Raw genomic sequence first — 14,267 nt, forward strand, 5'->3', positions numbered from 1 at the left:
GCTTTCGCGTTTTTTGAGCATCGCTGACATGATGGCTTGTAGGTATTTGCCACTCCACAACCATAACAAAACACTTTTCTTTTGGCAATACAGTCCTGATAGCGGTGACCCTCCTTCCTACAGTTCCAACAGACTAATGCTAACGCTTCTATATCTAAAGGAACTTCGTCTTCCCCAAACTCAGAAGCCTCTTCCCAATTACCTCCATTGACTACTTCAGCTACGTTAGTTCTGAACGGAAGTGCTTTACGATAAGTCTGCGTGCGATTAATGCTTTCCAAAAAGCATTCGCGCCTGCGACAAATTTCCCGCAACTGCTCAACAGAGTTGATCTGCAGATTCAAAATTTCATGCTGAATTTCTGGTTTCAAGTTGCGCCTCAAAACCTCAACTAACGTTTGCTCCGACAGTGGAGTTTGCAAACGGTCAGTCAGCAGCACAATCGCATCATAAAATGCATCAAAGCTTTCTTTCTCGCGCTGCTTCCTATCGCGTATTAATTCGCGGATATCCACGTCGGTGCGAGTGTCCCTAAATTGTTTGCGTAAGGCCGCGCATAACTCTGGCCAACGTATATGTCCACTGGACTTGTGAAAACGCCAGAAGAAATCGCTAGCTTTTCCCTCAAACAGCGTACTAGCATTTCCGCATAATAAATCGAAATTTCCTTCCAAAGTTTGATGAGTCAAAGCCTCAACCCGGTATAAGAAATTATCAATAGACAAACTACTGCGTTCACCAGAAAATCTAAGTTTCCAGCTAGTAATGATTTGGCCAACTTTATCGGGTCTACTCAACAAGCTAGAATTGATCGAACGAGGCGATGCATTAGGAGGTGCCGTTGATGGTATGTTAATGGCATTGTTAGAGCCAATGCCCAATAGTTGTTGCAAAGAAGCGGTCTGATCTGGTATTTCTAACGATATGTTTCTTGATTCTGCCGTTGCTGCAGGGGCCGCTGGTGTGGCTGCCGCTGGTGCAGCTGACAATTGAGCTGCAAGATTTTCTTGTAGTAATCTCCCTATCTGACCAGTTAACTCCAGCATTAATCCAGTCTGCATTGCTTTAACAGCTTCTGCAATCGCTGCTCCGACCTCAGGAGAAAGGCTTGAATTACCAACAGTACTGAGGTTGACGGTATTAGGTGGGCTTGGACTAACACTAGTTCGCCTTGCCTCACTGGACGTGCTAGCCGAACCTTGTTGTCGAGATTGTGCCCTTGTGTTGTAAGCCGAAGTTGTTGGCTTTGCCAAAGGCTTACTTATGCAAACCTCTCTGCAAACGGGACATAAATTTGAGGCATGGAAATGCGTTGTAATGCATGCCTTATGGAATATGTGTCCACAAGTCACCCTATGTGTTTCCAAATCCTGTAAGTTGCCCTTGCATAAAAAGCAAAGGTCAGTTGCCGATTCGGCACTGGTTTCTGTAGACCGATTTAGTGGCATCTCGAAGCTACTATTAATACTTCAATGCATATGCAAGCAAAACACTTGCAAGAATAAATGCAAAACAAAATCCCAAATCAAAACAGCGAAACTAAAATGTCAACAAAACCAAAAAAGAAATGTTGTTGTTGTCTGCACGTCAACAAAACTATTGCTGCAGCTTAAGATATAGGTACAACAAACCCAAAAGCGAAAAACTAAAAATTAAACCTAAAAAAATAAATATAGCGAAACGGTAACGATCAAAAACCAAAAGTCTATGATTTCACGCTTAACCAACAGCATATGTAGAGATTCTTATCAGTGTTTATCAGCCTGTGTACGTATGTGTCTGCTTCCCAAAGCGGGGTAAGAGGAAAGAACACTGGTGTTTGTCGTAAGAACAACAACGCCAAACTCAACGCAAGCCAACGCTTGGCCGGTATGACGGTGTTATTCTGATGCCAAACCTACGTGACCTTGTCTTCATTATGAGCCGTGGCCAGGCGGCAATTACAGAAAATTAACCCAGCCTGTATTCCTAAGCACCCCATAACGCAAACAAAAAGTCTTTAGAAACCAATGATATTGAACTTTTTTACTATTTGAATGCCTACATTATCCGTGGTCAGTAGTCAGCTCTTAAAGCCGATCGTACTGAATTCCTATGCGTCTAATTGCAGAAACTCATATAATAAAAATAGAAAAAGGAATTGGTATCGCTTTAATTCCTATCAGCCGTGGCCTGCTGACATTTCAAAGAAACTATTCACCAGTATTCCTATGCGTCTGACAGTCACCAAAGCGGTACACAAGAAAGGACAGAAGAAATGGTTATAGATATACAGTGTCATTGCAATTTAAACAGTAGCCGTGGTCAGGCGTACCCTCTGTAGAGAACCAATCCCCTGCAGTCCAATGCGTCTAACTGCTAAATATACCTAAATGACGTTAAAAGAGATTTATTTTTCCTTACGATAGTTGCAATTAAAAGAAAACATAGCGATAACGATAAACAAAAATGTAGCTAAACTACAAAAGGGAAAAAGAAATTTAATTGCGACTAACGTACGAGAAGCTATTGTTGGAAAAGACTAAAGATTTTACTGCAGAAAAGAATAAAAAGTGTATCAGTCATATTTATGTTCTTGTGAAGCCTAACATTTGAAAGCCAAAAATACGAAATAAAATTGACAACTAAAAGTTGGGCTCCACACGTTGGGCGCCAAAATAATAAATGAAATTATAACTGTAACGGGTATAGGACATATCCCAGTAGAGTAGGCGAGATGGTGTGTGTATGTTGGAGAGCGCACGCTATATGTTCCGGCTCGGGCTCGTCGGCTAGTGGGTGGTGTTCGAGGTCTCTCCAATCATACGGCCTTTCATTAAGCTTATTATTTAAAGTTAAAGCGTGCTGTGGGGAAGCCAAAAAAAAACCGGTAAAGATATACATGAATATGACTAACAAAAGGATCGCGGGTTGGCAGACCACGTAACACAAGTGAACACACCTCTGGTATTCCCCTGATGGTGTTGAGGAAGTATTGGCCCACCCATCCTTGGTCATTTATATCCAAAAACAATTAGGCAAATGACCCCTTTGAACCTCTACATGCTGTGGCTAGCGGAAATCAATGTTAGGCGGAATTTAAGCGAACATTATAAACTTTTTATTAAAAACTAAAATCATAATTTTCAAGGAATTCCAAAAAAAAGTGACCGTACATTAACCGATAATAGAAATCTAAAGCTAATTATCACTGGATTCGTAGCCAGTAGCAGAATAGGTAAACATATGACTGCCTTAAAATACTAGTGTAAATATAAATTGAGCAAGGTGAGTAAAGCAACGGCTTGGCTGTAAGAGATGGTTAATAATTGAAATGGATCGTAATATAATAGGAAAAAAATTTGATGTAAGAGAAAGTGTTGATATTTAAAGTGTTATAAATTCTTGCATCGCTTTTTTTTTTTTTTGTAAAGATTGGCCATAAATTTAAGTAAGTAATGACCGCAATCAAGTATAACGTTATTACGGTGATTTAAAAAAAAATAATAATAATGCGGAAATTAGACTTTACATGGCCAGCAGGCAGACATATGACGCATATGAACAGGTGTTTTATTTATTTTTTTTTTTTGTTTTTGTACGCGTGCTCTTCTGCATGAAAGTAAATAAAATTCAAACGGTTCTACTTACAGTTGTCGTCCAACGTCGAAAGATCTTTCCGTTGAGGCGCTCTGCATAGGCTCGTTGCTGCTTACATGCACATTAATTATGATTTTTAATTTGTTTGTAAAATTTTATGTTGAAATTTTGGTTTTAAAAACATGCACTTTTCATACCTTCACTTGTCGCCATGCTTAATAAAATTTTATTTCGAAACGTATAGTCAAAGGGGTTTTTATTTGTTGTTTTGCCTTTTTTTTTTTGTTGCCTTCTCTTTTCTTTTTTTTCTCTTTGGTTTTCACTTATTTCTTTTTTTTCCCTCTCTACACACCCGGCCGTGCTGCTTTGCTCACATCGGATATAGATCAATTTAAGTATAAGGCCGTATACGACCCAAAAAAAAAGAATATAAGACGAAAGAATAGAAAAAAAATAAATGCCTAGTTCTCTCGGTTGCACTTTTTTTGTTGTTTTTGCAGGGCCCACATTTGTGTATAGTTTTACATATATATAGTTTTTATAATTTTTTTTTTTTTTTTTACGCAGGCCCTCTTCACTAAAGCCACCTGGGGCTTCGCCACCTTTTCGGTGCACGGAAACGCAACAAAAAAAACAGGTGCCCTAGCTTAAGCCGACGACCGTCATATCGGATATGATCCACGCAACTGAGGCGGTGATTCTTTTCGCCGTTCCAGTGGCCTGAGCGAAGCGCCGATCTCGTTTCTAGCACGCCTCCTTCTCCCGTGCACTTCCCTTTTCCTAGTCGTCGCTCTAGCAAGTGCCCATCAAAGCGATAAGCAAAGGTTAATGCCCTTTATGGGGATTGGACTTTTTATTAAGTGCCAATTCTGCACGAAAACAATGTACAATGAAGAAATAGCATTAGCTTTTGCATTTTATATGCGAATAAACGGAAAAAGTAAAATTTACCCGATATCCGGAAGTGGCACCAGGCAGAATTCCTTTTGCTAACACAATTGAAGTGAAAGATTACTGCAAATTCTCCAAATTTGTTGCAGCAGGCTTAACGCTTTGGCCCAGCCGAATTTGAAACGGACTATAGGTTATACTATATGTATGACCATATATTTGCCAGCCAGAGTATATTGGGCACAACCTGCTCCCATGCGATCTTCAAGCGAAAAGAAAGTATCCGGATGCCGAGGCTACGCAAGAAAACTTTTCTTTGCGGAAATTGCTTCACCCCCTCTTCTGACAATCTCCCTTTGACAGGTCAAGGTTGAAGAAAGGGCCACTGACAACTAGCAAATATTGCCACTGAGCAATACTGAAAATAACCCATAGGTGGCCGATAGCCGTGCGGCTGCAGAAAATAATTTTTTTTTTGTACATATATAAAAACAATTATGGAAAATTTGTTTGTTTCGTCTGCTAAGGCAAGAATAATAAAAAATGCGATCATAGGCAGTTGGCGCTAAGACGAATCGCCAATTCAAACCGTAACTAAACAAGCAGTGCGTAAACATAAATAGCCAATGAACTGCTTGACTAAGGGAATGCAATTTAATTTACGATATTCGCCGCCAGCGTCGTTACATAATATACATCTACATATGTATATCCAACTTCCATAAACAATTGACGACACCACTTAAGCTAAAACAATTACTTATAACAAATTAAGGGTGGAAGTAAAGTTATTCGAGTGACTTTTATAGCCAAAGTACCTATATTATCAGTAAAGAGATACCATAATTAAAAATTGTCTAGCTTATATTACAACACTTATATTACAACAAAACCTCATTAAATCAAACTTGTTATCAATATTGAAGTGTTTCGCAACGACATACATGTACAGTATTAAAATCTATCATAAATCACCATCATAAATGTTTGTTTTACTTGAGAAATCAGAAAACCCTAGTGTCATTTCCATGACATTTTTGCGCAAAAAGATAACCGAATTTAAAGATTTTCTTTAAATTTCGAAGCTGTGTCCCACTTTCAAGATAAAGACTCCCATATAAAACTTATTAAATAAAGATTTTTAGCGAACATAAAATTCCAAAACCAATACAAGCGTTTTTTTAGCCAATCCGCCGACATTTAAGACCAAATGGCCTCTAGAAGATCGTACCACCAATCAGTCTAATTTAGCAGATCGCGGTGGTGTCTGCCCTTTCCACAATAGAAGCGTATATCAATACTCTTGGTTGGCCACAATCAGATCATTTTCATCTAGAAGGGATTCCTCACACAACTTCAAAAGCCCAAAGAAATAAATACGTCAAACAGACGGGGAGACGGGGCATAGCTATAATATCCTTTCCCCCACCGGGTCAGAGATTCGTTTTTTGAATATTTTTTTAAAATTTAGCTTTTATCTAATTCTAAGCTTTCTTTCTTTGCTAAGTGTTTTCTTTTCTACCAAAGATCTACAGATTCGGGGCATATCTAGTCGAAAGTCGTAGGCGTTTATAAAATATTATTGTAATTTGATTAGATTAGATTAGATTAGCTTATAGGGCTTTTAAAAAATGTATATATTTTGGTTTCTTATGTCGAAGGTCAACGTTAGTTGACATAAAATGTAATAAACTAGAAGTCCATGTCGCTACACCGCATTTGTGGACATTTCAAAATATAACATTGCATCAATCTGTTTCCACAAGAATTTATGTTTCCCAACTGAATACCCGTTTGATTTGCTATTAACACAATATCTTGATATTTATAAAGGCATCTTCATCTATACTTGACAATGAACTCTATCAGTGATTCTGTTGATCTAAACGCCACAAAACAAGATCAGCCGCGGGACAATTTTGAATATTGCTACAAAATCGGTTAAGCAGTTTCGGAGTCTACATACTTCTATTTTTCTATACATATATGATAAATAAATAAACGTAAAATTGTGAATTGACCCTTTGAAGATACTCGTATATTGAATATCGCTCACATATAGGAATCGCATTTATTCACTTTTTCAACAGAGTTTGTGATACGAGTAGGTTCAACAATACAATTTTGGACATTAGTACTGAGTGTCTGAGTGTCTGTTTGTCTGCCCTCTTGCCTCGGGCTGTCGACGCTCGACAGTAAATAATGAACACTTAATTTTGAACCGGCATCGAAACAACAAATAAACAAAACTAAATAATGAACGCCAAGAAGTAACACACTTAACAAAAACTTATAGAGGTTGAATGGGCTTGGAAGTGTCAGCCCACCCACTATTTGCTATCTGGACAGGCCATCTGGTAGAGGAACTGAATGATGGTACGTGTAGGACGTCCCGTCATACGATCCTTCAGCAAATATGGCAACGGATTGAATTGGGTGAGTAAGCCCACGTTGCGTATATCCAGATGGGCCCAATCCACACAGGGCACCAGCTCATGTAGAACAGCAGCAGCAATGCACGAGGAGGCTGGTCCACGCCCTCTGTTGCTAATATCGAAATTGCTATTGGGGGTTATCAGGTCCTTGTAATAATTCCAGAGCGGTAAGCGCCACACACGATCGCCAGTTAGTCCGCCAGCCTTCTCGAACTGCTTGTAGATGTAGTTCGAATTGGAGAATATGCCAGCAGCTCCGCCACCCAGACCGCTGCAAACACCATCGCCCAACGTTGCAATGTCCACGACCAGGCGCGGCTTGAAAGTGGCCTGTGCATAGAGCAGGGGATCGGCCATGACCACCACGCCTGCCTTGTCAATGTCCACAATGCCCAACGTCTTATTGTTCAGCAGGGTAACCACATCTCCGGGCTTCACAGACATGCCGGAGGGCATGTTCTCGCAGAGCGGCAACACAGCCGATATGTTCAGTGGCAGGGAGAGAGCCGCCGCGGCCCGAATGGTGGCCACACATACCGCTGCCCCAGCCATACATCCGCGATAGAGATGCAGACACTGCTTGCGACGCAGACACAAGCCGCCGCTGTTGTAGGTGATGCCCTTGCCCAGCAGGAGGATCGGACGATCCTCGGGTGCTGCGCCACAATAGCTGACCTCCAGAACGACGGGCGGCTCACAAGAACCCTTGGCCACCATTAGAAAAGAATTTAGATGATTCTGTTCGATCCAGTCCATGGAACGTATTTCCACTGTAACGCCGCAGGGACACAGAGCATCAACCGTGGACTGAGCGAAAATGGTGGGGGTCATCTGGTTGCCCGGCGCATCGGTCAGTCGACGCGCCAAATTCTGGGACTCTGCCTTGAAGAGGCCACGCGTCCAGGCATCGACATCAGGTGAATCGTAGAGCTCCAGCTTGGGTATTGCAGTGCGATTCTGTTTGCGTTTATTGCTGTTGTAGCGCCAGACCGCCAGAGCACTGCCCTCCGCCGCCTGCTCCGGATACTCCATGGAATCAACAAAGACATCTGTGCAGCCTTGAAGCTGTAAAGCGCGTGCGCCCACTCCGGCCGCCACACGCGCATTCTCCATCCCCTCGTCAATCATTTCCAGCTCATTGTACCCAGCACCCTCCTGACCCAAGCCCACAACGGCCACCGATCGAAACTCTGGATCGAGATTTGAAAATAGTTTGCCCTTGCCTAGGGCACCCGTGTAACCGGACTCGCGCAATAGCTCTGAGATTTTTCCCTGTGCGCGATCATCGAATTTCTCACCGCTTGAGGTCAGCTTAAGGTCCTTGTCGCTCTCCTTCTTATACATGCCCACTACCAGACCTTTAATAACGGCAGTATCGCATTTATCTGTTGCATAGAAACGATGCTGATCATAGATGTATCCATTCCAGCTGCGAATGGTTCCAATTGATAGTGGGGAGCCGCCCCATGATGTCAAGCGTTCTGGTCCATCGACTACGATAGGTGGGCCTGTGGAATTGGAGCGCTTCACACGCTTAAAGACACTTACGTTATTCTTGCTGAACAAGTTAAGCATACGGCTCGAGGCCATTTCACTTGTGTCCCGCTACGTGCTGATTATGTTTAATTCACGATTGGTGATTTCTAACTGTTTTTCAATTTTTTACTTTGTTCCCAATAATTTTGCTGAATTTTATGTGAGTGTTTTCTACGAATGTGAGGGGTTTCACAAACTGACATTAAAAAACGGTTGACATATTTTCAAATGTTGATTGATGCACGTTTACGAAAGGGAAAACCACTCCATTCACCCAGAGAAATTTCTAAATTTTAGCAGTGCAACATTTAACCTGATTTTTGATTATACAGATATTACCATAAGAGAATCAGGAAGCTGACAAAAATGTCAACAAGCCGCGCTTTTACAGGGGAACAAAATGCATTCGATATTTAACATTTCTAAAACATTTACGAATAGTGTTTGCTGTGGAAGAACCTCTTCGTAGCAGAACTCTGAAAGGACCAATCTAGAAACTTTTAAAACTATGTCAGGGGAAGGTATAGCTATTGTTTTGTTTCATTAAATTATTTAATTTTCTTTAGAAGAATATGAACCACTATGAAATTCTTTGTAAAAAAATTCCAAAAAATAAAATAAACTCGTCCTTACTCGGGCCTAGGAGAATCTGGATGCCAACTTTGGTTATTCTAGCTTTTATAGTTTCTGAGATCCTCGCGTTCATCCAGACGGACGGACAGACGGACAGACGGACGGACATGTCTAGATCGATTTCTCTCGTCATGCTGATCAAGAATATATATACTTTATGGGGTCGGAGATGCTTCCTTCTGTATGTTACATACTTTGCACAAACCTAATATACCCTTTTTACCCTACGGGTACAGGGTATAAAAATTAAGAAAATGTAAAAATGTATTCGAACTTTCGTAAAATTATTTACTAAGTATAATTGTGTCTTCCATGCTTACTTCATTACCTAACATTTTTAAAGAGAATTCTTACGCTCTCTTGCTTTTCTGATTGATCTAACGGCGCTCTCTTGGTCCTTTGCGACAAATTGGGGCGCTCGACCACCAAAACTCCAACTTGTTTATACAACAGACTCAACACAGCAAGTGTTATACAAAACATTCAGCAAGTGCTGTAAATTGAGTTTTTTTCTTTCTTTTTTGTGTATCTGTTATGTTATGTTATTCACATTTGTCTGCTAATATAAAGGCCACTGTGAGTGAGACCTACTCATACATACATATGTGTACATACATACATACATGAAAAAACATCATTAATATAAATCGTTGAGTAGTTACATTTACATACAGATTAATTGCGATCGTTTTACTTACAAATTATTTTTAAATTGAACACCTTTACTTATCGAAATCACATTAACAAACACTTAAAAAAATTAAAACAAAAATTGACGCACTGCTTTGAAATCACGAACACACACATACACACATATGTAAGTATGTGCCGCTAATCGCGCGGCATTTTTGCAGTAATTAACACATATTTTGCACACTTCACACACATCTTTATATATACATATGTTTTTACATCATTTTTCTAATATTTAATCTATTAATTAAACATTTTCTCAGAGTTTTCGGCAACTCCAAATCCAAACCCAAACGGCGCGACGCGTTCAACAGGTCGAGAAAAACTGAGCCTTGCATTGCAGCTGCAAGCAGAATGCTCTCTTTAAGAATGTAAAAGAGAAGGCAAGGAATCAAAAATCATAACTGTAAATCCGCTCACGCGGCTGCCATATGTACGTATTTCGTTTCATGCAAATTTTCTCACATTGAACTTGTTGGGTGATCATTTATATAAATCAACAAATTAATTTAATTAAATTTATTAATGGACCAAGGGGAATTTCCCTTGGGAAGTACGGGAGTAATGGAAAATCGCAAATTGCAGGGGAAAGGGGGGATGGAGTGAATTTCCAAGATTCACATTTCTTGCGTACTCACATAAGGTATCTTGCAATAAAACTTGGTGTCCCTATGTCTTACAGTCTCTGAGATATACATATGTAGGTGATTATACGAACAGCGTTACGAAAAAACCCCAACATCGATGGAGTGGGGGGGGGGGGGGATCAAAAAAATAAAGCAAACTCGTATAGCGTACACACATAAGACATCCTCGTGTCTCTATCTCTTACCGTCTCTGAGATCCTGGTGTTCATACGAACGCACAGAGAGACAGACAAACATAGATCGACTCGTCTTGTCATGCTGATCAAGTATATATGTACATATGTATATACTTTGTGGGGACTGCTACGACTACTTCTGCCTGTTACATTTCTCACCTAACGTACGTTTCATATACCGAGCCTAAAAAGTCGACGACTTTCATTTGTCAGCTCCCAGGCGATTGAAGGCAAACAAATGGTAATTGAATTTATGCCTCCAAATACAAAATGTTCACCTTAAGCTTTGTTTTGAAGGCATTCATGAATAGTAATATTAATAGTTTAAATACGAGCTCTTATTAGACAGTGTTTAATAAAGAATCGGAGAGAATGAAGATGGAGTAATAACATTTAAACATCATTAGGGAAATGTATAATTTAATGAATAATTCATAGCTTACATAAATCTGGCGCTCCATTATTCATTACAACTTTACTTTATTCCTCATCCGAGTCAGCAGTCTGTGGCTTGAGACCGCCAAATACTTTGGCCGGAATAGCCTGCTGCTCGATGCGAAGTTTTTTCATAATAAGACCATCGTTATCAGTTTTGGTAACCGCTTCTTGCTCTCCCTGTCCTTCATCATCGCCATCTTCCTCATCATCCTCATCGCTATCGCCTATATCTATTTCGTCGGGATTGACGACAGTGTCCTTAGCTTTCGCACCGCCTTGTGTCTCACCACGCACAAACATAATGTTGGAAGCTGCCTTTTCGGCCGGTTTCTTGTTGGCTTCGGCCGCCTGTTGACGCGCCTTCTCCTCGAGCAGGCGCATGGCATCAGCGCCGGCGCCACCATCTGCAGCCGTGCCATTGTTCGTGTTCAGAAATTGTGCGGCCATCATGTTGACTTGCGTATTGTAAGTGGCCTGAACAGAGCGTTTAATACGCAACATTTCGCGCATGGTATCCTCATTGCCGTGTCGGACCTCAAACTCCTTCCACGTTTGCCAGAAGTCCGCAGTAATGCGTGGATCACAAACCTTTGGAAGACAACAGTTTTTTAGTGGGTCTTAAGTTAACAAAACCTATATCTTTGCTTACCTGCGAGCAATGAGCATAAATGGCCCTAGCACGATCTACCTCGCCCAGCTTGGTCTCCAGCTCTGCAAACCGCACGCACATATGACGCATGTGTTGCTCTGGGAGCGCCTCAATCGCCTTCTCATAGATCTCACGCGTCCGTGGCAGTCCATAGATCTCGGCTGCCTTTTTCACAAATATATTGTACATATCAAACATTTCCTCTTCTTTCACCGCACTTGTGGCACGATCGTAGACAGCCATGGCGTGGCGTGCCAGACCATGTTCCTCCTCGAGCTTGGCATAGAGCAGATAAAAGTACTTGGCATGCTCCGGCGGACACTGGTCTAGGCATTGTTCGAAAAGATCGCGTGCCCGTTCGAGCTTCGAGCCTCCGTAGCGAGCCAGAAACTTGGTTAAATATGAATTCCAAATATCATAGACATTCGGCCACTTGAATAGTGCAATTCCCTTCTCGTAAGCACGATATGCCTCTTCATAGTAGTTATGCTCCTCCAGAAACATGCCGTAGTTTATGATAATTTGTGGTGTGCAGATTTTAAGATCAATGATGCGTTCGTAAACTGCCTTGCAGGTTTTAAATGTGCCAAAGGACTCCTCCAGATCAGCATACATAGACCATACCTTCAGAGATTTGTACAATCGCATTTGCACCGTCTCCGTATCATCGTGATAGGCCACTTTACGCTTAGGCATTGCCGTGGCACGTTGCATCAGTTTCAAGGCCGCCTCGTACTGCTCCTGGCGCAGCTCCATTTCAGCCCATTCACACCAAACGGCAGCCAAATCCTCCACCTTGACATATTCCACCTCTGTGCCACGTTCGAAAACAACTCGCGCATCATCCACCTGACCATTGGATTCGTAGAATTTGGCAAACTCCACCCAAAGCGTGTGCAGCTTGCCCACTGCATGTTTGGGCTGCACCGTCTGCACGGCTTCTGTGTAGGTGCTGATCACCTCTGTGGGCTTATCCTCGTACAGTTTCACACGTTTATGCCACTCGTGCACATTGTGCGGATTCTGACGCAACAGCACGCTATTGAGCAACAGCAAACGCCTCTCCATCAGATATTCGAAGCGGGATAGTCGCAGCTCCACATCAATGTCATCCTCTTCCGTTGCCGTCTCATCGTTGGCCACCTGATCCATGCGTTTGTTCAGTGACAGTTCCTCGAATTGCGCATATTCATCGAAGACCTGTGTGAAGTCACGCACTGTGGTCACCGTTTGTATTGCTTCCTCGTAAATGTCACGAGCTCGATCAAAGAGACCGGAACGCACATAGTAATCGGCCAGTGAGTTCCACAGATGACCCAACTGATCGGTGTATCTGTAAGTTAAAATGAAGTTAGCTCACAGAAAAATGATTTATTAGTTGTTATATTACTTACTGTTATATTACTACATTTAAAATGATTACTAAATTAAACTCCAATTTCTTTTCATTAATTTAAAACATAATTTTCGTCGTCAATTTACTCTCAACTTATTTTTGTGAAAATGTTCAGAAGAAAAGCAATCGAAATACTAAAAGTTCGTGCTCGCCATATTGAGAGAGCTTCTGTAACTAATGTTTTACTTACCTTCGCAATCCACCTCGAATAATGGCATCCACATTGAGAGAGTGCACCTTGTGCGGATTCTTCGATATTAGATCGCAGAGTTCATTCCACAATTGATGATTTGATTTGCCATGCTTGGAGACAAAATGTTCATTGTCTACAATATGTGCCAGTTGCTGTGCAGCTTCATCTAAACGCTGTGCCTGCTGCAAGTACTCCACATATTCCTCTGCATCCTCGGGGCAAAGCTTTAGATAGCGTCTATATACACGCAGGGCCGTCTCTGGCATTTCGTAGCGCTGCACAAACTTGAGATACAAAGGCCAGATGCGTCCATGTTGTGTGATGGGGAGAGCACGTAGCGCTCGATCAAAGACATGACGTGTGCGTGTAATCCTACACTGGGACGTCATAAACACACCATAATCCATCCATATGCGCGGCATTTTGTGCATGAAGACGAGAGCTCGTTCGAAGGTATTGTTAACCTGCTCGTACATTGGGTCTGTGGGAATGCGTCCTCGCACCTGCTTGCGACGCGTCCGTAAATAATTGTACCAGATCTTGTAGCTGCCCGGCAGCTCCTTGAGAGCACGCTCGTACACAATATTGACGCCATTATTAGGCGCCTTCGCCTTATGGTCAATGTATCTTAGCCAATGCTTGACTGAGTAGGCGTTGCGCAGAATTTCCTCCTCGTAAGGTACATCTTCCTCTTCCTGTGAAAAGTGCGTGAAATGAGCAACCGCCAAGTTGGGCAAACCGCAAACTTACGAAATTCAGTTCGATATTCAGCGACTGCTTTGCTTTTGTGGCCATTTTCATAAAACTCAACCGGTGCTAAGAAGAAAAGCCGCAAAACGTTTGCATGCGCGTCACCAGCTGATCGCAGAGTTGCCACACTTTGTAATATAGTATACAGAGTGCTGCCCAATTGTTAGCTTATAAAACAGCTGTTGCGGTGGGTGGTGGTGTGAATGAGATGGTATACATTTTGCATATATGTACCTGGCTGGGTAGCACTT

At 41.7% G+C, this 14,267-nt stretch overlaps 2 protein-coding genes across 2 annotated transcripts; both read right to left on the reverse strand.

The window, feature by feature from the left end:
• Positions 1-6,479: 6,479 nt before the first annotated feature.
• On the reverse strand, positions 6,480-8,627 carry LOC115630926 (cytosol aminopeptidase). Its single transcript, XM_030527496.1, has one exon. The coding sequence runs from the start codon at positions 8,493-8,495 to the stop codon at positions 6,801-6,803; it is 1,695 nt and encodes a 564-aa protein (XP_030383356.1). The 5' UTR covers positions 8,496-8,627; the 3' UTR covers positions 6,480-6,800.
• A 2,350-nt stretch (positions 8,628-10,977) lies between these two features.
• LOC115627704 (pre-mRNA-splicing factor SYF1) lies at positions 10,978-14,135 on the reverse strand. The gene is made up of 4 exons (XM_030523451.1): positions 14,017-14,135; positions 13,264-13,961; positions 11,678-13,010; positions 10,978-11,616 (listed from the first exon to the last, which is right to left on the reverse strand). The coding sequence occupies exons 1-4, from the start codon at positions 14,065-14,067 to the stop codon at positions 11,071-11,073; spliced, it is 2,628 nt and encodes an 875-aa protein (XP_030379311.1). The 5' UTR covers positions 14,068-14,135; the 3' UTR covers positions 10,978-11,070.
• Positions 14,136-14,267: the final 132 nt, after the last annotated feature.

Source organism: Scaptodrosophila lebanonensis, unplaced genomic scaffold (assembly GCF_003285725.1).
Source record: "Scaptodrosophila lebanonensis strain 11010-0011.00,11010-0021.00 unplaced genomic scaffold, SlebRS2 tig00000001-arrow-pilon, whole genome shotgun sequence".
Classification (NCBI taxonomy): Eukaryota; Metazoa; Arthropoda; class Insecta; order Diptera; family Drosophilidae; genus Scaptodrosophila; species Scaptodrosophila lebanonensis.

Bases quoted from the DNA above. Each gene is read 5' to 3' on its own strand.
- LOC115630926 (XM_030527496.1), bottom strand. From the start codon at position 8,495: ATGGCCTCGAGCCGTATGCTTAACTTGTTCAGCAAGAATAACGTAAGT.
- LOC115627704 (XM_030523451.1), bottom strand. From the start codon at position 14,067: ATGAAAATGGCCACAAAAGCAAAGCAGTCGCTGAATATCGAACTGAAT. The intron at 13,962-14,016 runs GTAAGTTTGCGG...CACTTTTCACAG, and splicing joins TGAATATCGAACTGAATTTC to GAAGAGGAAGATGTACCTTA. The intron at 11,617-11,677 runs GTAAGCAAAGAT...TGTCTTCCAAAG, and splicing joins TTTATGCTCATTGCTCGCAG to GTTTGTGATCCACGCATTAC.